Here is a 23,871-nt window from a genome sequence, read left to right as displayed (position 1 = left end):
TTGTCAGTGTGGACAGTGTCGATATTGGTATTATCAATATTGAATTTGTATTTGATATTCTTAACGTGGGTATTATCAATATGGGTATTATCAGTGTTGGAAGTGTCAATGCTGGTATTACCAATGTTGGTATTATCAATACTGATATTGCCCATATGGACATTGTTAACATTGACTTTCTTAACGTGTTTATTCCCAAAGTGAGTATTGTCAAAGTGGACATTGCCAAAGTGAGTATTGTCAAAGTGAGTATTCTCAAAGTGGATATTGTCAAAGTGAGTATTGTCAAAGTAAGTATTGTCAAAATGGGCATTGTCAAAGTGGGCATTGTCAAAGTGAGTATTGTCAAAGTGAATATTGTCAAAGTGGGCATTGTCAAAGTGGACATTGTCAAAGTGAGTATTGTCAAAGTGAGCATTGTCAAAGTGGATCTTGTTAAAGTGAGTATTGTCAAAGTGGACATTGTCAAAGTGAGTATTGTCAAAGTGGACATTCTCAAAGTCAGTATTGTCAAAGTGAGTATTGTCAAAGTGAGTATTGTCAAAGTGAGCATGGCCAAAGTGAGTATTGTCAAAGTGAGTATTGTCAAAGTGAGTGTTGTCAATGTGGACATTGCCAAAGTGAGTATTGTCAAAGTGAGTATTGTCAAAGTGAGCATGGCCAAAGTGAGTATTGTCAAAGTGAGTATTGTCAAAGTGGACATTGTCAAAGTGAGTATTGTCAAAGTGGACATTGTCAAAGTGAGTATTGTCAAAGTGGGCATTGTCAAAGTGAGTATTGTCAAAGTGAGTATTGTCAAACTGGATATTGTCAAAGTGAGTATTGTCAAAGTGGACATTGTCAAAGTGAGTATTGTCAAAGTGGACATTGTCAAAGTGAGTATTGTCAAAGTGGACATTGCCAAAGTGAGTATGGCCAAGGTGAGTATCGTCAAAGTGAGTATTGTCAAACTGAGTGGCGTCAAAATGAGTATTGTCAAAGTGAGTATGGCCAAAGTGAGTATTGTCAAAGTGAGTATTGTCAAAGTGGACATTTATAAAGTGAGTATTGTCAAAGTGGACATTGTCAAAGTGAGTATTGTCAAAGTGGACATTGTCAAAGTGAGTATTGTCAAAGTGGACATTGTCAAAGTCAGTATTGTCAAAATGGACATTGCCAAAGTGAGTATTGTCAAAGTGGACATTGCCAAAGTGAGTATTGTCAAAGTGGACATTGCCAAAGTGAGCATTGTCAAAGTGGACATTGTCAAAGTGAGCATTGTCAAAGTGGACATTCTCAAAGTGAGTATTGTCAAAGTGGACATTACCAAAGTGAGTATTGTCAAAGTGAGTATTGTCAAAGTGGACATTGCCAAAGTGAGTATTGTCAAAGTGGACAATGCCAAAGTGAGCATTGTCAAAGTGGACATTGTCAAAGTGAGTATTGTCAAAGTGAGTATTGTCAAAGTGGACATTGTCAAAGTGAGTATTGTCAAAGTGAACATTGTCAAAGTGAGTATTGTCAGAGTGGACGTTGTCAAAGTGAGTATTGTCAGAGTGGACATTGCCAAAGTGAGTATTGTCAAAGTGGACAATGCCAAAGTCAGTATTGTCGATGTGGACATTGCCAAAGTGAGTATTGTCAAAGTGAGTATTGTCAAAGTGGGCATTGTCAAAGTGAGTATTGTCAAAGTGGATGTTGTCAAAGTGAGTATTGTCAAAGTGGACATTGTCAAAGTGAGTATTGTCAAAGTGAGTATTCTCAAAGTGGATATTGTCAAAGTGAGTATTGTCAAAGTGAGTATTGTCAGAGTGGGCATTGTCAAAGTGGGCATTGTCTAAGTGAGTATTGTCAAAGTAAGTATTGTCAAAGTGGGCATTGTCTAAGTGGACATTGTCAAAGTGAGTATTGTCAAAGTGAGTATTGTCAAAGTGGACATTGCCAAAGTGAGTATTGTCAAAGTGAGTATTGTCAAAGTGAGTATTGTCAAAGTGGACATTCTCAAAGTGAGTATTGTCAAAGTGAGTATTGTCAAAGTGAGTATTGTCAAAGTAGACATTGTCAAAGTGAGTATTGTCAAAGTGGACATTGTCAAAGTCAGTATTGTCAAAGTGGACATTACCAAAGTGAGTATTCTCAAAGTGAGTATTGTCAAAGTGAATATTGTCAAAGTGAGTATTGTCAAAGTGAGTATTGTCAAAGTGGACAATGCCAAAGTGAGTATTGTCAAAGTGGACATTGTCAAAGTGGACATTGTCAAAGAGAGTATTGTCAAAGTGAGTATTGTCAAAGTGAGTATTGTCAAAGTGGACAATGCCAAAGTGTGTATTGTCAAAGTGGACAATGCCAAAGTGAGTGTTGTCAAAGTGGACAATGCCAAAGTGAGCATTGTCAATGTGGACATTGCCAAAGTGAGTATTGTCAAAGTGAGTATTGTCAAAATGGGCATTGTCAAAGTGGGCATTGTCAAAGTGAGTATTGTCAAAGTGAGTATTGTCAAAGTGGGCATTGTCAAAGTGGACATTGTCAAAGTGAGTATTGTCAAAGTGAGTATTGTCAAAGTGGATGTTGTCAAAGTGAGTATTGTCAAAGTGGACATTGTCAAAGTGAGTATTGTCAAAATGGACATTGCCAAAGTGAGTGTTGTCAAAGTGAGTATTGTCAAAGTGAATATGGCCAAAGTGAGCATTGTCAAAGTGAGTATTGTCAAAGTGGACATTGTCAAAGTGAGTATTGTCAAAGTGAGTATTGTCAAAGTGGGCATTGTCAAAGTGGACATTGTCAAAGTGAGTATTGTCAAAGTGAGTATTGTCAAAGTGGATGTTGTCAAAGTGAGTATTGTCACAGTGGACATTGTCAAAGTGAGTATTGTCAAAGTGGACATTCTCAAAGTCAGTATTGTCAAAATGGACATTGCCAAAGTGAGTATTGTCAAAGTGAGTATTGTCAAAGTGAATATGGCCAAAGTGAGTATTGTCAAAGTGAGTATTGTCAAAGTGGACATTGTCAAAGTGAGTATTGTCAAAGTGGACAATGCCAAAGTGAGTATTGTCAATGTGGACATTGCCAAAGTGAGTATTGTCAAAGTGAGTATTGTCAAAGTGGGCATTGTCAAAGTGGACATTGTCAAAGTGAGTATTGTCAAAGTGGACATTGTCAAAGTGAGTATTGTCAAAGTGGACAATGCCAAAGTGAGTATTGTCAATGTGGACATTGCCAAAGTGAGTATTGTCAAAGTGAGTATTGTCAAAGTGGGCATTGTCAAAGTGGACATTGTCAAAGTGGACATTGTCAAAGTGAGTATTGTCAAAGTGAGTATTGTCAAAGTGGACATTCCCAAAGTGAGTATTGTCAAAGTGGACATTGCCAAAGTGAGTATTGTCAAAGTGAGTATTGTCAAAGTGGGCATTGTCAAAGTGGGCATTGTCAAAGTGAGTATTGTCAAAGTGAGTATTGTCAAAGTGGGCATTGTCAAAGTGGACATTGTCAAAGTGAGTATTGTCAAAGTGAGTATTGTCAAAGTGAGTATTGTCAAAGTGGATTTTGTCAAAGTGAGTATTGTCAAAGTGGACATTGTCAAAGTGAGTATTGTCAAAGTGGACATTGTCAAAGTCAGTATTGTCAAAATGGACATTGCCAAAGTGAGTATTGTCAAAGTGAGTATTATCAAAGTGAGTATGGCCAAAGTGAGTATTGTCAAAGTGGACATTGTCAAAGTGAGTATTGTCAAAGTGGACATTGTCAAAGTGAGTATTGTCAAAGTGGGCATTGTCAAAGTGAGTATTGTCAAAGTGGGCATTGTCATTGCGGATATTGTCAATGTGGGTATTGTCAGTATTGGTATTGCCAGTGTTGGTATTGCCAGTGTTGATTTTGTTAATATTGACATTCTTAACCTGTTTATTGCCAACGTGAGTATTGTCAAAGTGATTATTGTAAATGTGGGTACTGTCAAAGTGGGCATTGTCAATTCGGGTACGGTCAGTTTGAGCCTTGTTAATATGGGTATTGTCAATATGAATATTGTCAATGAATATTGTCAGTGCGGGTGTTGTCAGTGTGGGTGTTGTCAGTGTGGGTATTGTCAGTGTGGGTGTGGTCAGTGTGGATATTGGCAAAATGGGTATTTGTAAGTGGGTGTTGTCAATGTAGGTATTGCCAATGTTGGTATTGTCAGTGTGGGTGTTGTCAGTGTTGGTGTTGTCAGTGGGGGTGTTGTCAGTGTGGGTATTGTCAGTGTGGGTGTTGTCAGTGTGGGTATTGGCAAAATGAGTATTTGTAAGTGGGTATTGTCAATGCGGGTATTGTCAATGTGGGTGCACTATTGTCGTTGTGGGTGTTGTCAGTGTGGGTATTGGCATTGTAGGTATTGTCAAAGTGGATCTGTTAATGTAGGTATTGGCAATGCGGGTATTGTCATCATGGGTATTGTTAAAGTGGATCTTTCAAAGTGGGTATTGTCATTGTGGGTTTGTCAATGTGGGTATTATCGATGTGGGTATGTTTTAAGTTGGTATTGCCAAAGTGGGTATTGTCAATGTGGGTGTTTCTAGTGTGGGTATTGTCAAATAGGGTATTGTCAAAGTGGGTATTATGAATATGGGTATTGTCGCTGTGGGTATTGTCATCGTAGGTGCTCTCAATGTGGGCATTGTCAGTGTGGGTGTTGTCAAAGTGAGCATTGCTAATGTGAGTGGTGTCAATGCGGGTATTGTCAAAGTGGGTATGGGTTGTCAACGTACATGTGTTTGATGTACACGTGCACTGGACACCAGAACCAGCATATCCCCCATACAACCGACTGGTGACACCCCCGCGTTGCTGACAACACTATGAAAAAACTTTGACTATGCTTATGAGAATGTTCCCCCAATGGTACAAGTATTATGAACAGCTTCTCCAATACAGCTTGTGATCTGTATCAGAGATCCAGCACTGAACAATGGTCACCCGGTTTGTTGTGAGATAATAAGCATCACACGTAGATATGTATGTTAATGAACAATCTATATATGAGTTATGCATGACAGTGTACATTTATTACCTGTATCCATGGAAACGGGAATATAATGACCAGTTTAGTTCGAATGGGTCTGTAAATGTAAGGTCTGTAAGGTCGTTGTGTCGAAGATGAATTGACTTTCATAAATACTTCGAGTTTTCCGATGTTGAATGGGTGAGTAAAATGTAATTGCTGTAAGGCTTCTGTGTTGAAAAAGAAGAGACCTTTAGAAACACTTCGACTCATCCGAAGGTATGAAATAACCGCGAAATGGGGATTAACAAAGGAATAAGGAAACTAATTTCGAGACTATAGTCACTTCGACGCATCGAAGTTCGTATTTGACTGTTCCACAATTCTTAACTCGGTATGCCATGTTTTGGATCAGGGTATTGTACAGAACATGAGACATAGGTAATATCAGAGTTGTATGAAAACATTGGTAATAAACACACGCCTACACATAAACACACGCAAGTACAAACATGTACACAAACACAAACACAAACACATGCACCTTCATACGCATACACACAAGCGCACGAACCTACACAAAAACTCACACACGCGCCCGCGCACATTTACTTTCACCATGAGTCCATGCTCTACCTGTCCTCAAGCCATCATTCAAACAAATGCGATACAGGTTTTCAATACAATTTTATTACTTATCTAATGTGTGAGTGACTTTAGCTTCAAGCCGTTCTTAGCAATATTCCAGCAACATCACTGTGGGAGACACCAGAAAAGGGCTTCCCACAACGTGCCCATGTAGGGATTCGAACCCAAATCTTCGGCGTGACGAACCACCGCTGTAACCATCAGGCTATCCCACCGCCCCTGTAACAGAGGAGCAGATCAGACTACCTGGTTCATGAGTGAGTGAGTGAGTTTGGTTCTACTGTGCTTTATACCAGCAATATAACGGTCGGGGACACCAGATATAGACTTCACACTGCTGTATGAACAATTGCTAATAAGTATCATATGTGCTTTTTGAGATTAAACTTTTTCTGTGAAGTACAGATTCCAATATGTGTTTAGGTTGGGTTGAGTCCCGTCCTGGATTCGAACCCACGCCCTCAGAGGCAGGCACCTAATCGTCAGCACACAAAGTCCGCGACTTCTTGCTGGCGATTAGGTGCCTGACTCTGAGGGTGTGGGTTCGATTCCCACGCTGACTATACCCACCCAACAAAAAAACCCCACTAGAATCTGTTCTTTACTAAAAAAACGTAATCCCAAATATAACATATGTTACTTTTGACCACATCAGTTGTGTAATCAATTGCTAACACAGTGTCCAATCATGAATATTGTTTAAAGGGGCGTAAAACTAAACTCACTCACTGTTCAACTGACATATCACTGACCCTGTGTGACGTAACACGTGTCTATATTAGTACCGATACCTAGCTTCATCCATACGTTGTATGCATCTGATGTGTCGTATCGCAGGTTGTAGGGCAGCACTATACGCTCTGCCAGGCGATCGTAGTGCGTCCACAGTCCTAGGTCAATGTTAAAGTATGCGAATTACGATTACATTAGTGACAGTTGTGGTCAGTTGGGACAAGGAAATTTCACTGAGGCAACGCGTCTAGATAGGAACTGTTTTGACAGCAGCATTAAAGAATGACAATCTGCCTTTCGACTTGAAGTACAGCAACACAGATACATTTTCCACATTATATTCCATGCACGAAGTGCAGTTGGCGAACCTCGCCATGGTTAGTTGAATATCATGCCGCTGATCTGGACCTATATTTTCGAAGCTCTCTTAGCACTAAGAGAGTCGTAAGTTACTGTTAATGCATGGTACTTTGACCACCTTAACGCCAACAGAGCTCCTTAGATACAGGCACAGTTCAGCGACCGGTCATCCCATGGGGGTGACAAATACATAAATCAGCACGATTTATTTCATTCACCCGTGTTTATTCCCAACAGAGGATTTATCATCCCCCAAAGTTCATTAAATACAATGTTAATATCCGAACATAACATAAAAACACTTGCTTTTAATCCATATAGAGTAGTGACCAATACTAGTGTGAGTGAGTGATCTTGGTGAGTGAGTTTAGTTTTACGCTGCTCTCAGCAATATTCCAGCTATATGGCGGAGGTCTGTAAATAATCGAATCTGGACAGACAAGCCAGTGATCAACAGCATGAGCATCGATCTAAGCAATTGGAAACCGATGACGTGTCCGCGAGCCTGACCACCCGATCCCGTTAGTCACCTCTATAGACAAGCATAGTCGCCTTTTATGGCAAGCATGGGTTGCGGAAGGCCTATTATTACTGCCCGATTCTGTGTAATATTTGCTGGACTCGCACAAACCAGAGAGTCCTCTTACTGTAGGCAACACCGCTGCAGTTTCTGTCTATTTATGTTGGCAAGTAATAAACAGAATACTAAACTCGCTTCCATGAAATACCATTTTTATTAAACTTGGTAAAATGGTATTACACGGAAGTTCGTTTAGTATCGTCTATTGCTACCCCGGACCTTCACGGGTCTCCATATGCAGTAAATTACGATTAAAACGAACTAAAAGGAAACACATGTTACCTTGTTGTAACAACAGTCCGTTACCTGCTAAAACTTCGACTAAATCAAAGCTTGTGACTGGGACACCCCCCTAATCTTCTATAAATCCACTACTTCACTAACACCATCTACGTCATGAAGGTAATTTACTGAATACCCGTATTAGAAGAGATGGAAGAAAATAAAAAATGAAAACACAACATGTAGAGGTATGGACACGACCAAACCAAGCTAGAGTCTGTCCTTCCCATACCCTCGGTGTCCTGTCCTCGTACTACTAGCATGTTCATGTAGTGTGGTCTCCTGTGCTCGTACTACTAGCATGTTCATGTAGTGTGGTCTCCTGTCCTCGTACTACCAGTATGTTCATGTAGTGTGGTCTCCTGTCCTCGTACTACTAGCATGTTCATGTAGTGTGGTCTCCTGTCCTCGTATTACTAGTATGTTCATGTAGTGTGGTCTCCTGTCCTCGTACTACTAGTATGTTCATGTAGTGTGGTCTCCTGTCCTCGTACTACTAGTATGTTCATGTAGTGTGGTCTCCTGTCCTCGTACTACCAGTATGTTCACGTAGTGTGGTCTCCTGTCCTCGTACTACTAGCATGTTCATGTAGTGTGGTCTCCTGTCCTCGTACTACTAGCATGTTCATGTAGTGTGGTCTCCTGTCCTCGTACTACTAGCATGTTCATGTAGTGTGGTCTCCTGTGCTCGTACTACCAGTATGTTCATGTAGTGTGGTCTCCTGTCCTCGTACTACTAGTATGTTCATGTAGTGTGGTCTCCTGTCCTCGTACTACTAGTATGTTCATGTAGTGTGGTCTCCTGTCCTCGTACTACCAGTATGTTCACGTAGTGTGGTCTCCTGTCCTCGTACTACTAGCATGTTCATGTAGTGTGGTCTCCTGTCCTCGTACTACTAGCATGTTCATGTAGTGTGGTCTCCTGTCCTCGTACTACTAGCATGTTCATGTAGTGTGGTCTCCTGTGCTCGTACTACCAGTATGTTCATGTAGTGTGGTCTCCTGTCCTCGTACTACTAGCATGTTCACGTAGTGTGGTCCCCTGAGAGGGTTCGTAAGTTCCCAAACATCCGATGTAAATACATTATTCACGTTATTTTAAGTTTGGCTAGCATTTCGTCCTCTCGCCAGCGGCTGAGGGGATGATGTAAATCCAACTAGAGTCCATTGCAGGTAGCAGAGGAACTGTAAGTCCCCATGGTCCCTAGTATGGTGATCTACCTTCAGTTGTTGGCGACCTATAACCTGTTTTTATATTGTATTGTCCAAATAGTGATATCAGTTTTAACTTTCCACACTAGTTTTAATTCAAATTGTGATACACTAGTTGCTTTATTGTTTTTCGTTGACAGGTTTTATAATATACATGTAGTCCTTTTCCTTGCTAATGTTCTCGTCACGATATGGCTGCAAATATTGTCGAGGTGACGTTAAATATTAACTTACACACTCACGTAGTACTGAAGGCTAATTCTAGCGGGGATCTCCATGGGTCATGACAGTGCTGCCCACTGACCCTCTCAGCTTAGTGAGCACGTCGATAACCATCAGCTGAGCTTCAAGATTGACTGCAACAATAAGGCAACAGGAGTTATGCCCCTTGAAACTTGCTTCCTTGGCCCTTTTTCAGGTTACACCAAACTATAATAATGTTTTCCCATAGACTTCTATAGTAACCCTATATCTTTTAAAAAATAATCAACACACTTTCCATGTAGAGTCTGGCTTTTAAACTACAACAGAACACAAGTTCTGTCAAACTTGCCCGGCTAATTTTCCGAGCACAGGAAGTGGAACACACCCATCCCACCATTCAGCACTAAATGTCACCTACTTGAAATTATTGGTGCACACATAGGCATAAATCATGGTGATAAAAATTACAGCTTTAAATACTTAAAATTGTGGTCAGTTTTAATCACTAGATGGATGAGCTTTTAAGGCACATAACACTATTTCATGTAATCACAGCTGTCACAGGGGAGTTGTTTACGGATTTACAGAGGGATACAGTACGTTTTAAGGATGATTATATATATGTATTTAATTCTGGGCGTTGGGGTAGTCGAGTGGTTAAGCCTTTGATCATTACGGTTCGATTCCCCACATGGGTGCAGTACGTGAAGCCCATTTCTCAAGTCACCCGTCGTGATGTTGCTGGGATGTTGATAAAACGTGTAAAACTGAAACTCATCCACTTTTTTTAATTCGCATCGCAACAGAACCTAGATAAGATGCCAAATGTTTAGTTACCATTATTTAAAAAAATACGATCTTACACATGATTTTTGCTAAAAGGATTAAACAGGCCCTCAATACTATCGAAATATAAAGCTTACACGAACCAAATTGGCTTGCTATGCGTGGGGTGTAGCCTAATGGTTAAAGCGTTTGCTCGCCACGCCGAATACCTGGGTTCAATTCCCCTCATGGGTACAGTGTGTGATGCCCATTTCTGGTGTCCCTCGTGATATCGCTGGATGTTTTATAAAAGTGGCGTAAAACTAGACTCACTCATTCGTAATCTCTATACCGTATTATGTAATGTATAGGGGGAAAACGTATCTATATCGGTGAACCCTTGTTTATATATTCACTTTTGTATTCATTCGTATTTTCCGCATTCTTTTGTAGAAATAGCAATACAAACTAATTTTAATCTCTGAATTCAAAATTATGTATACATTCTATACACTACTTGAGATAGAGGTTGTCTTGAAGTTGTCCTGTAGATCTACACTTGTTCTGGTTTTTGGTGAACGTTTTATTTCATTCCATGGAAGATTGGGTTTTGTTGCCCGACCACATATTACACTTTTGATGATGATTGTGACGGATTTTCCTCAAATGAAACAATGTTCATAATGATATAAATGACAAACATCTTCAAAGACAGTTAGTATTTGGTTAGTTTGCTCTAATGAATAACAACAATATTTGCCGCTGACGCTGGTGACCACTCGAGACGGTGATAATACCTGCTGTAACATTCGAATTCGAGACAGGAATACTTTGTGATCGGGAGATTAACGTCGGGTTTGTAAACCTTTGGAACCAGTGTCCGAAACGTTCAGCATTTGCCTCTTTCTTTACCTTGAAAACAAGTACATATCAGGAAAAATTCTTTGTCTCGAAAACAAATACATATTGGCGGAATTCCGAATGAAAAAGGTTATATTATCGCTGTGAACAACTGGTATATCATATCGGTTCTGAAGTTAATGGCCCCTACTCTCAGAAGGTTTTTTTCTGGGGATGGTTGTCCAGCTACAGAAGCAGAAGATTTTCACGTATCACCTGACGTCACAGAGTTGAATAGGAATGATGAACTTGCCAACCGTAGTGTGGTCACGTCCTCGCGGATGGGTATATTTTACGTCCGATTCGGTCAATATTGGTCACTATAAGTCGAGGTGAATTGTTCTTCACGAACTATGCTTGCTGTAAGAGAAGGGGTCGGCAGTCAGGCTCTCTGAGCTGGCTGACACATGTCATAGTATCCCCATTGAGTCGACCGATGCTCATGCGGCTGATCATTGGATTTTCGGGATTGCCTGAATTGTTCAGACCGTTTATTTATTATTTCATAACGTATGTTATGTTTGAGATTAAACGGTATTATTCACGGTATTCTAGCTTGGGGGTTGTCTCCCAATCAGAATGAACCCACGGTAACTGAGAATCTTTGCTGAGACAGTGTTCACACACAGAATTTGACAGCATATTACCTGAAGTAGACTAACGCTTAGTGTCTGAATATTGTAATTCTTACTATTTCAAATGAACCCATTTACAATGAAAAAGAGCCCCAGGTAGACAGAATATTCCTGAACCCGGGGGAGCGGTGGGCGAGCCGTCTAAGGCGCCAGGCTGCTAATCCAGCGAGCTTGGAGGTGCCGGGACCGAGCCTTGTTAAAACCTTGGAGTACAGACTCTTTCAGTGTTGTCACAACACCTGAGGTGAGGTGAGGTGAGGTGAGGTGAGGTGAGGTGAGGTCAGGTGAGGTCAGGTGAGGTGAGGTGAGGTGAGGTGAGGTGAGGTGAGGTGAGGTGAGGTGAGGTGAGGTGAGGTGAGGTGAGGTGAGGTGAGGTGAGGTGAGGTGAGGTGAGGTAATTTTACGCCGCACTCAGCAATATTCCAGTAATATGGCGGCGGTCTGTAAATAATCGAGTCTGGACCAGACAATCCAGTGACCAACAACATGAGCATTGATCTGCGCAATTGCGAACCGATGACAAGTGTCAACCAAGTCAGCGAACCTGACCACCCGATCCCATTAGTCGCCTCTGACGACAAGCATAGTCGCCTTTTATGGCAAGCATGGGTTGCTGAAGACATATTCTACATAAGGACCTTCACGGGTTCCCACATGAATACGTGCAAACACCCAGTTGCGGGTACAGAAACGTGCAAGTAAACATGGACAAAGTGCTGTGACTATTTGTCCCAGTCCACCCAGTTGTGAATGGGTACCTCGTAAGGATGGGCACCTTGTAAGGATTAACTCAGTGCGCCTGGTAGGCTGCAAGAGTTGTATGATCCCCAGGGAGTTGAGATTGAAAATAAGTATGTGCCGTTGTGATGGACATCCAATGATCGAGGGAAAAACAAAGCGCCCTTGTGCAGTTTGCACCAACTGGATATCGGCGCTATACAAATATCTAGTAGTAGATGTATAGTATTCTAGGGAACGGTTCATAATCTGCGAAGGGACTCTAGACTTGCTTCATTTAGGGCTTAACCGGTTCAGGGATCGCACATAGGCAGTATAATGTAGGTTTCTGGATATATGCATATGGAGTCACATTTATTTTTCTACAATCGTTTCATTCAAGATCTCACTAATGGAAACCATCGATGATCTTTTCCAGTTGTTTTATACAGTGGAAAGTAACAATGATACTTTCCTGTCAGTTTCCATTTCTGGAAACTAACCTTGTTGGTTTCCGACAGTTTCCAGACTCTGAAAGTAAACTTGATACTTTCAGCCACAGGAAACTGCCGTAAACCAACAACAATAGTTTCCTTGAACTTATATGATTTGACATACTTATCTGACATTTTCCATATAGGTTTTTGGAAATCGCGAAATCTTATTATTTTTGCTTTGTTATTGTCTTTCGAAACTATTTTACAAATGTAACAATACGTAAATAATAATAATCCACAATGGAACAGCACCAAGCTAAGCTTGTCGGTTCAGATACGCGGAAATGTTATTTTGCTGTGGGAGGGCATGGCAGCAGGGAGATTAATGAGGTTCAGACTGTGAGACGGACTAGGCCTGAAGATAAGACATGACACTACCCGATATTACATCCACGTGTTGGGGTTTTTAATTCTTTTTTTTTTTTTTTTTAAACAGAATATGAAGACGAGTTTAACGAGCTGTTTCACTTCCTCCAGATATTAGGTAATCGGGATGAAAATCTCTCTCTGACAAACACACTCTATCATTTAATATTCGTGTCTGTCTTGTATTTATGCATCGGCCCTTTGATGACAGGCTCCGGTAAACTGCGAAGATCTGTATATCAACCATCAGTATTAGTGTATCTGGCCCGTATTCGACAAGAGGGGCCGTATCATAAAGGGCGACGTCGATTTATAACGATGTCAGGTGGGATTTTTGTGCTTGGAGACCAATCAATGCAGGGCAAATAGAACGATGACGACGACAACGACAATGATGATGATGATGATGATGGTGGTGGTGGTGGTGGTAATGGTGATAGCGATGGTGATAATGATTGAATTAATTTGAAACCATGCAAATATCATGCATAGGGGTTGAATGCTTTTGTCCGTATGTCCTGCCTGGAGCAGGTGATCCAGTGATCAACAGCATGAGCATCGATGTACACAAATTGGGATAAGATGACATGTGTCAACCAAGGGTACGAGCTTGACAACGCCCCATCCCTCGAAATGCCCAGGTCGTTATTCATGAAGTTGCATGTTTTCGTAATCAATTCGTCGTTTGAGACGGACCCCAGAAAAATGAAAGCGCATCGGAGCAGAGAATGTTTGATACACCGTCGAAAAAGGGCGTTTCAGAAAAGTGCCAGAAGAGTGTAATCTATTTCTATTTATTATGTAAACCATATAAATCCCTGCGATGTAATTCTGTAATTCCAATGGCAATATATGTGTGTAGCGAGATAGATGACATGTGAACATATGTCTCTATTTACGAGTGATAACAAGATATATCCCCTGGGGCGTGACAAGATCTGTTGACAGGATTACACATATCTGAAATGAATGCTTCACTTGAGTCGACACCAGGCAGGTGGGCATGCAGGTGTTGAGTTCTGGAGACCTGGGGTAAACGATATTGATGAATTAGATAATTGTTACCTATCGTCACAATTTCCAGCACCTTTCCGGAACCTTTGGCGACCCGCAGGGTGGAGTAACCTAGTTATTGAAGCCTTCGCTCTTAACGCCGAAGGTCAATGCTGATTTTATATTTCTCAAGGTTAAAATGTGCCAAAATGTATCTAGTGATATTATTTCTGGATCAGTGGAATAAAAGGAGTTCGCTCTTAACGCCGAAGGTCCATGCTGATTTTATATTTCTCAAGGTTAAAATGTGCCAAAATGTATCTAGTGATATTATTTCTGGATCGGTGGAATAAAAGGAGTTCGCTCTTAACGCCGAAGGTCAATGCTGATTTTATATTTCTCAAGGTTAAAATGTGCCAAAATGTATCTAGTGATATTATTTCTGGATCAGTGGAATAAAAGGAGTTCGCTCTTAACGCCGAAGGTCCATGCTGATTTTATATTTCTCAAGGTTAAAATGTGCCAAAATGTAACTAGTGATATTATTTCTGGATCGGTGGAATAAACGGAGTAAATCCCAATCCATTCATTCCACTTGCTCACTCACTCACTCACTCACTCACTCACTCACTCGATTATTTCCATGGTGTAGTGGTTAGAGCGTCCGCACAGAGAGCGGAAAGTCGCGAGTTCGATCACCGACGACGTCGAAAACAAAAGACGTTGACATATGTCAGTTCTCCGCCTGCCGCTCGGTAAACATAAAATTCAAGTCAGTGTTGACTTTGTTTAAACACATTTCATATTATGATCTCCAGAGTCTGCCATAATAACCCTTGATAAAATATACTCAATGTAACCTGTGTAAGCAAGTCTAGAATATGTGGCAAGTCTAGATTTTTACCGTCTGTGGTAATTTCGGACAAACAAGAAAATCTCCTCTGTATGAGTGTCGAGACTGTTTACAGGTTGTACGTTTTGTTTGTTCATTCGTTTATCTTCCATCTATATGGCGGCATCATAAATAACGGGATAGGGTGATTTCTCCAGTTCTCTGTTGGTCACTGGATTGTCTGGTCCAGAATCGATTATAGCATCAGATCAGCCCTTATAACCAAGAAGTGCTATGGCAAAAAGTATATTTTACTGCCTCTTTATTCAGTCTTTCAATGCCATCGTCACAACCAGCCAAGCTGTTCTTCTCGACTTTGTCGAATAAAACGCATCGGTAGGCATTATTCCAACTGTATGACGGCTGCTGGACCAGACAACCAAGTGACCGATATCATGAGCAACAACAACATCCTTGGAGCCTGTGCATCCGACCGGGCGTACGCGGGCGGCTAACCCGTGTTTTCCGCGGATATAAACACTTGAATGTTAAATATTTTTTTTTTTTCTCAACGACATGACCATATACAGTGTTTTAAATGGAAAACCAGCAGCTGCCAAAGATGTGTTTCAGTACACGGATATATTAATGAACCATGTATAAGGTGCACACTATTGAGAAAGCTTGGAAATCTCTCGGTCTATCGGTCTCATCGTTCTTTCAGGAACTAAACTGAATAAGCGCTAAAACCACATGACAGGTGTAACCAGTGAGCTAGATGCATTTTGAGTCATTTTACGACCTCATCAAAACATGGCCAGCCTGAGATTTCTTAGTTAAGGTCTGCTGCCTAAACCTTGACATAAAATATAGAAATACGGTGTAATTAAAGTTAAATCAAAATACCATTTTCTTATGAAACGAGGAATTGGGATTCAGTGTAACCAGCGTTGTGTGTTGTGTCCATTTTCACTTTCACACGCGAAAATTCGGATCGGCTGAAAAGTCGGTTATTACGTGAATAGGTTAATGAGACTCTTGTTTTCGGTATGTTAAATTATCCATGCAAATACTTCCCATAAGACGTTTTGACTCAGTAGTGGATATATAGGCAACTTCAGGCAACTGTTCTAAACTACAATACAAAATATTCAATTCTGTTTAAAGATACTGTTTACTCGGAGGATTTATTGTCAAGCAAATTCGCAGCCTTGAAAAGATTGTGGTGAAGAAGTCAATAAAGGATAAAATTCGGGGGAAAATGAAGGATCTTCAGGACATTTTACACCAAAACGTAGATGTTCACATGTACGCTACTTACACATGCTTTTCAACAATTTGGTGGATGCTCCTCTTGCAGTTCATCTGCATAAGGTAAGTAGTTGATCTCCCACAAGTTAGTGGAGAAATTCATCTTCGATTATATTTGCATAGCATGTAGTGAATGCTTTAAGTGATTCTAAACGTTTGATGGGTAGTACATGTATGCATCTTTTACCAAGCATTTTACCAACTCAAATGTCATCAAAAATGGTTTAATGAAAGTAAATTTAAACAAAAGATTGTTATGTTTAGAAATAGTGGCTCGTTGCATTCTCTTCGATCGTTGAAAAAGCTGAAAGAATGCCTTCTAGATAGCTTATATACCATGAGCATTAGACATGACATTGGACAAAAATAGTAGAAAGCTGAATTTTTCAGTAAATCTTCAGAACGTCATTGCCATGTGCAAAATACAAAGTTCTGCAAATTCTACCTTGTGGCATTTTCAAGATGGGCGCCAATCTATGTTGATAAATGGCCGCCAATTTCAAGATGGCCGCCAAATTCATTAAAATGATTATACACAGATATATTTTGTCAATACTTATGCCATGTGACATATCTGATGAACGCTCATCTCACAAGGAATGTAAATATATTACTTTTAACACCACACATACATAAGACAATAAAAAATGGCGTGATTTGACGCAAAATCCATGCCTGTCTTTTGTCACATGCGATTCAAGCAATGCTTTCTGTTAGAAAGGATACGTGGCAAGTCTAGATTTTGCCATCGGGGTCACCATAGAAGTATTAAGTACGTGTTGAAATCATTGCAAAATTACACAGGGTACTCAGTTAAGTTCCTTAGGTATAACATGATAACAGCATGTATCTATAGACGGGTTATGTTGTTAATGTATTATCTATATACCACCAAGGTGTTCCACTGGAGAAACGAACATGCATGACCGGTGAACGCAAGAACCTCCGTGCTCCCCAACCGTGTTTACAGACACATGCTATTTCGCTTAGTGAGAAAATGGGGATTCGTGTCATATATGTTTAAGTTTTAAATGCACATGTAACCCTAGATCCATAACCTACTCTTGAAACCAACACTTGAAACAGAAACGCTGCGATATACAGCATGAATAAAATTACTAATGTAAAGGGGTTGCAGGTGTGTCTGTTGCAAATATTTCCGCGCCAGCGCCTGTGTTTGTGCACACATAGTCGCTGATACACCCGGAACAGCCTCAAACATACAGAACCTTGATGTAAGGTTGTGGGGTCCAAGTATACCTTACTTGTCGTATTGGGGATGTCCGTTCTTAGGAAAAGGGAGGGTGCACACTTCATTTCCAGTTTCAACAGGCATTTAAGAACATTTCAGGGCAAAAGGAGCAGAGGAGGTTGCGAATCCCTGCACCTTACATATTAACGCTGTAAACTCATTTTTCTCATCATTCTTCTCCATATTACGTGGTCACACTTCTCCACCTCGACCTTCTTCTCCATATTACGTGGTCACACTTCTCCACCTCCACCTTCTTCTCCATTTTATGTGGTCACACTTCTCCACCTCCACCTTCTCCTCCATATTACGTGGTCACACTTCTCCACCTCCACCTTCTTCTCCATATTACGTGGTCACACTTCTCCACCTCCACCTTCTTCTCCATATTACGTGGTCACACTTCTCCACCTCCACCTTCTCCTCCATATTACGTGGTCACACTTCTCCACCTCCACCTTCTCCTCCATATTACGTGGTCACACTTCTCCACCTCCACTTTCTCCTCCATATTACGTGGTCACACTTCTCCACCTCCACCTTCTCCTCCATATTACGTGGTCACACTTCTCCACCTTCACTTTCTCTTCCATATTACGTGGTCACACTTCTCCACCTCCACCTTCTTCTCCATATTACGTGGTCACACTTCTCCACCTCCACCTTCTTCTCCATATTACGTGGTCACACTTCTCCACCTCCACTTTCTCCTCCATATCACATGGTCACACTTCTCCACCTCGACATTCTTCTCCATATTACGTGGTCACACTTCTCCACCTCCACCTTCTTCTCCATATTACGTGGTCACACTTCTCCACCTCGACCTTCTTCTCCATATTACGTGGTCACACTTCTCCACCTCCACCTTCTCCTCCATATTACATGGTCACACTTCTCCACCTCGACATTCTTCTTCATATTACATGGTCACACTTCTCCACCTCCACCTTCTTCTCCATATTACGTGGTCACACTTCTCCACCTCCACTTTCTTCTCCATATTACGTGGTCACACTTCTCCACCTCCACCTTCTCCTCCATATTACGTGGTCACACTTCTCCACATCCACTTTCTCCTCCATATCACATGGTCACACTTCTCCACCTCGACATTCTTCTCCATATTACGTGGTCACACTTCTCACCTCCACCTTCTTCTCCATATTACGTGGTCACACTTCTCCACCTCCACCTTCTTCTCCATATTACGTGGTCACACTTCTCCACCTCCACTTTCTCCTCCATATCACATGGCCACACTTCTCCACCTCGACATTCTTCTCCATATTACGTGGTCACACTTCTCCACCTCGACCTTCTTCTCCATATTACGTGGTCACACTTCTCCACCTCGACCTTCTTCTCCATATTACGTGGTCACACTTCTCCACCTCCACCTTCTCCTCCATATTACATGGTCACACTTCTCCACCTCGACATTCTTCTTCATATTACATGGTCACACTTCTCCACCTCCACCTTCTTCTCCATATTACGTGGTCACACTTCTCCACCTCCACTTTCTTCTCCATATTATGTGGTCACACTTCTCCACCTCCACCTTCTCCTCCATATTACGTGGTCACACTTCTCCACCTCCACTTTCTCCTCCATATCACGTGGTCATACTTCTCCACCTTCTTCTCCATATTACGTGGTCACACTTCTCCATCTCCACCTTCTCCTCCATATTACGTGGTCATACTTCTCCACTTTCTTCTCCATATTACGTGGTCACACTTCTCCACCTCCACCTTCTTCTCCATTTTATGTGGTCACACGTCTCCACCTTCTTCTCCATATTACGTGGTCACACTTCTCCACCTCGACCTTCTTCTCCATATTACGTGGTCACACTTCTCCACCTCCACTTTCTCCTCCACATTACATGGTCACACTTCTCCACCTCCACCTTCTTCTCCATATTACGTGGTCACACTTCTTTACCTCGACCTTCTTCTCCATATTACGTGGTCACACTTCTCCACCTCGACCTTCTTCTCCATATTACGTGGTCACACTTCTCCACCTCCACCTTCTTCTTCATATTACGTGGTCACACTTCTCCACCTCCACTTTCTCCTCCATTTGACGTGGTCACACTTCTCACCTCCACCTTCTTCTCCATATTACGTGGTCACACTTCTCCACCTCCACCTTCTTCTCCATATTACGTGGTCACACTTCTCCACCTCCACCTTCTTCTCCATATTACGTGGTCACACTTCTCCACCTCCACCTTCTTCTCCATATTACGTGGCCACACTTCTCCACCTCGACCTTCTCCTCCATATTACGTGGTCACACTTCTCCACCTCCACCTTCTTCTCCATTTTACGTGGTCACACTTCTCCACCTCCACCTTCTTCTCCATATTACGTGGTCACACTTCTCCACCTCCACCTTCTCCTCCATAATACGTGGTCACACGTCTTCACCTTCTCCTCCATATTACGTGGTCACACTTCTCCACCTCCACCTTCTCCTCCATATTACGTGGTCACACTTCTCCACCTCCACCTTCTCCTCCATATTACGTGGTCACACTTCTCCACCTCCACCTTCTTCTCCATATTACGTGGTCACACTTCTCCACCTCGACCTTCTTCTCCATATTACGTGGTCACACGTCCCCACCTCCACCTTCTCCTCCATATTACGTGGTCACACTTCTCCACCTCGACCTTCTCCTCCATATTACGTGGTCACACTTCTCCACATCGACCTTCTTCTCCATATCACGTGGTCACACTTCTCCACCTCCACCTTCTCCTCCATATTACGTGGTCACACTTCTCCACCTCCACCTTCTTCTCCATATTACGTGGTCACACTTCTCCACCTCCACCTTCTTCTCCATATTACGTAGTCACACTTCTCCACCTCCACCTTCTCCTCCATATTACGTGGTCACACTTCTCCACCTCCACCTTCTTCTCCATATTACGTGGTCACACTTCTCCACCTCCACCTTCTCCTCCACATTACATGGTCACACTTCTCCACCTCCACCTTCTTCTCCATATTACGTGGTCACACTTCTCCACCTCCACCTTCTCCTCCATATTATGTGGTCACACTTCTCCACCTCCACCTTCTTCTCCATATTACGTGGTCACACTTCTCCACCTCCACCTTCTTCTCCATATTACGTGGTCACACTTCTCCACCTCCACCTTCTTCTCCATATTACGTGGTCACACTTCTCCACCTCCACCTTCTCCTCCATATTACGTGGTCACACTTCTCCACCTCCACCTTCTCCTCCATATTACATGGTCACACTTCTCCACCTCCACCTTCTCCTCCATATTACATGGTCACACTTCTCCACCTCCACCTTCTCCTCCATATTACATGGTCACACTTCTCCACCTCGACCTTCTCCTCTATATTACATGGTCACACTTCTCCACCTCCACCTTCTCCTCCATATTACATGGTCACAAGGAGTGAGATGCAAGCAGCAGTACACGTTCGAGATGGAACTGTGCACGTTGAAATTATATTGACATTGTTCTGGAAGTACCGGTTTATATCCTTGTCAAAAGCACAGTGTAGAGCTTTAGCCGATTATGATTCTTCAAAGTCATTTAGAAGTCGGCGTAGTAATACAGGACAAATTTTATGGATAGCAACTTCTTGGGTTTATTTTCACGACTTTTCGTGGCTTATCCTAGCCCCCTCATCAGGTTGAGCTGCCTCTATGGGCAGTTAACAGTTAAGCCTTATTGTTCAGTTCAGTTCAACCTGATGAGGGGGCTGGAATAAGCCCCGAAAAGTCATGAAAATAAACTTAAGAAGTTGCTATCCATAATCATAGTCATGTACTTAACCGAATAGTCAATTCACGCGATTATATATAGAATACATTATACCTCAACTTCAGGAAATTCGGATTCTGTCAACAAACAAGGGGACACGGTGTGTGCTATTGAGAAGAGGGTCGGGGGTGGGGGGTTTCAATGGCCGAGTTTCAATGGCCATACAACATATTTTCTGGACAGAGAAAAAGGAGAGGGTGGGGGATGCACACTTCATTTTCACCCGAGTTTCAATGGCCATATAACATATTTTCTGGACAGAAAAAAAGGAGAGGGTGGGGGATGGGGGCAACCCTACAGCACCTTTCTCGATACGGCTATGGAGTAATGGAGGGGGAAGCAGCAATTAAAATGTTTCTCACATTCGTTCTTGAATGCATTTTTCAAGAGATATATCACTGACGAAAGTACTTCACGACACCTACCCATATGTGATGGATCAGAACCGGATTTTCAACACAAACTCGCCCTTCCTTTACCGCCCGACCCACAACGGTAAACACAGCAATCATAATTTAATCGGGAAGTGGTACAAATTACCTCACTGCATCGAGACGGCGACTTCGGGGACACAATCGACATGGATCAGACATCGTGGTGGCATATACCCTCTAATGGCGGATGTCGCCAAAGGTCATCTGATATGACCTCGGAAAACGAGGATGCGTTTACACAATTCACTGTGACCACCTGTTGATCTATGCCACATATCTACTGTGCAAGTTGATCGCGTGATGAGGCGGTGTTGGAAGGGTGCTGTTTAAAAGGTTTGTACTGATTTGGAGAGTGTGAACTGGTGAAGGTTTATTGCTAACTGAGAGGGTGTGGTCAAGACTAATGTTTAGTCTCTGAATAAATAATTTTCAGAGTAACTAACAAAACTATTTAAAATAAAAAGGAGCCTAGTTCCGACCACAACTTGGAGAAATCTACACTTGCTTCATTTAGAGCCTTAGAACTGCACGAAGGGCAAGCTGGGAGGAAAATAATATGGTTCAAGGACAGTGAGTGAGTTTGATTTTACGTCGCACTCAGCAATATTCAAGCCATATGGCGGAAATACTGACTTGATAAATACAAAATAATCGAGTCTGTCATACAGAGTCATACAGACCCCGAAAACATGTACTCAATGCAGTCCATGTAAGTCTAGATTACAACGGATTTAGTTTTCTAAAACAATGAAGACAGTCTCTGGGTAGTCTGTCATACCGTCCATGAAGGAAATATATCCAAGAAAACCCACGCAAGTCTAGAAAATATCTAGATGTCTTAGAAAGTCTCAGTGCACCTTTTCATTTTGTAACTATGTGCTTTTTTTATCTGTAAAATATATTCATTTCAGAGACTATGAGTTAGTCTAGTCTCCTTTTTTTGTCTTGAATTAGCATAATTTAGAAATCTTTTTTTTAAAAAATAAAATATGTATTTTAGAAACTTGGTGTTAGTCTAGCGGGTCGATAGCTCTGTGTTAGAGTGTTCGTTCGTCAAGCCAAAACCGAGTTAGCTTATCCATATGGGCATAAAGTGTGTTAAGCCCATTTCTGGATCCACCGCCGTGATATTATTTGTATGCTGCTAAAGGTGAGCTAAAACTACATTCTCTCATTCATCCACTCACTCACTCACTGCGTGTCAGCTTGAGGTGGTTGGTAAGTGAGAGGTGTTGCAGGCCTAAAGCGATAACTACTTAGATGAAACCTAGGAACTCGGATTTGGTTTAGGTATCATAATCAGGAACAACATGGAATCGAGCCCACGATCATAGGTTCCTGGCGTGCCAAAGGGCAACAACTCTGCATAGCCGATTGTGGCAGTTAGGGTAAGTGGGCCATTTGTTAACTCTGAAATGGAAACTCACATCTGGGGATGATGATTTATATTCAAGTCAAGTTTGGATAACTTGTGTCCCCATGAAATTGTCTGGATGAGTTCGCACTGGTGTACAGAACAGTGCCATTCTGTCTCAAAGTCCCTGAACTGCATTATTTTCCCTTGAGCAGTTCTTTCTGCAATAAAAAGCCTCAAATGTATCAAGTCTAGATTTCCTCTGGTTCTGAATCTATCTTTTCACTTTGATTCTTTTAAATTTTAAAGGCATTGTTTCCTTCTCTCAACATTATAAAAGCATGTTCAAAGACTAAGTGTCAAAAACAACAGTGAACCCATTGCAGAGAAGAGCGTATTGGTGATGAAAAGAAGAATTTCTATGTGGAGAAGTGTGACCACGTAACATTAATGTGGAGAAGAATGTGGAGGTGAAGAAGTGTGACCACGTAATATGGAGGAGAAGGTCGAGGTGGAGAAGTGTGACCATGTAATATGGAGAAGGTGGAGGTGGAGAAGTGTGACCACGTAATATAGAGGAGAAGGTGGAGGTGGAGAAGTGTGACCACATAAAATGGAGAAGAAGGTGGAGGTGGAGAAGTGTGACCACGTAATATGGAGAAGGTGGAGGTGGAGAAGTGTGACCACGTAATATGGAGGAGAAGGTCGAGGTGGAGAAGTGTGACCATGTAATATGGAGAAGGTGGAGGTGGAGAAGTGTGACCACATAATATGGAGGAGAAGGTGGAGGTGGAGAAGTGTGACCACATAAAATGGAGAAGAAGGTGGAGGTGGAGAAGTGTGACCACGTAATATGGAGGAGAAGGTGGAGGTGGAGAAGTGTGACCACGTAATATGGAGAAGAAGGTGGAGGTGGAGAAGTGTGACCACGTAATATGGAGGAGAAGGTGGAGGTGGAGAAGTGTGACCACGTAATATGGAGAAGAAGGTGGAGGTGGAGAAGTGTGACCACGTAA

General features: G+C 41.9%; 2 protein-coding genes across 2 annotated transcripts; both read left to right on the top strand.

Moving 5' to 3' along the window:
* The first annotated feature begins 305 nt into the window (after positions 1 to 305).
* LOC137281018 (periaxin-like) lies at positions 306 to 1,820 on the top strand. Its single transcript, XM_067812179.1, has one exon. The coding sequence runs from the start codon at positions 306 to 308 to the stop codon at positions 1,818 to 1,820; it is 1,515 nt and encodes a 504-aa protein (XP_067668280.1).
* A 600-nt stretch (positions 1,821 to 2,420) lies between these two features.
* On the top strand, positions 2,421 to 15,064 carry LOC137281016 (periaxin-like). The gene is made up of 2 exons (XM_067812178.1): positions 2,421 to 3,890; positions 15,008 to 15,064. The coding sequence occupies exons 1-2, from the start codon at positions 2,421 to 2,423 to the stop codon at positions 15,062 to 15,064; spliced, it is 1,527 nt and encodes a 508-aa protein (XP_067668279.1).
* The last annotated feature ends 8,807 nt before the right edge of the window (positions 15,065 to 23,871 follow it).

Source organism: Haliotis asinina, chromosome 4 (genome assembly GCF_037392515.1).
Source record: "Haliotis asinina isolate JCU_RB_2024 chromosome 4, JCU_Hal_asi_v2, whole genome shotgun sequence".
Classification (NCBI taxonomy): Eukaryota; Metazoa; Mollusca; class Gastropoda; order Lepetellida; family Haliotidae; genus Haliotis; species Haliotis asinina.
This window is presented reverse-complemented; position numbering and strand designations above follow the sequence as displayed.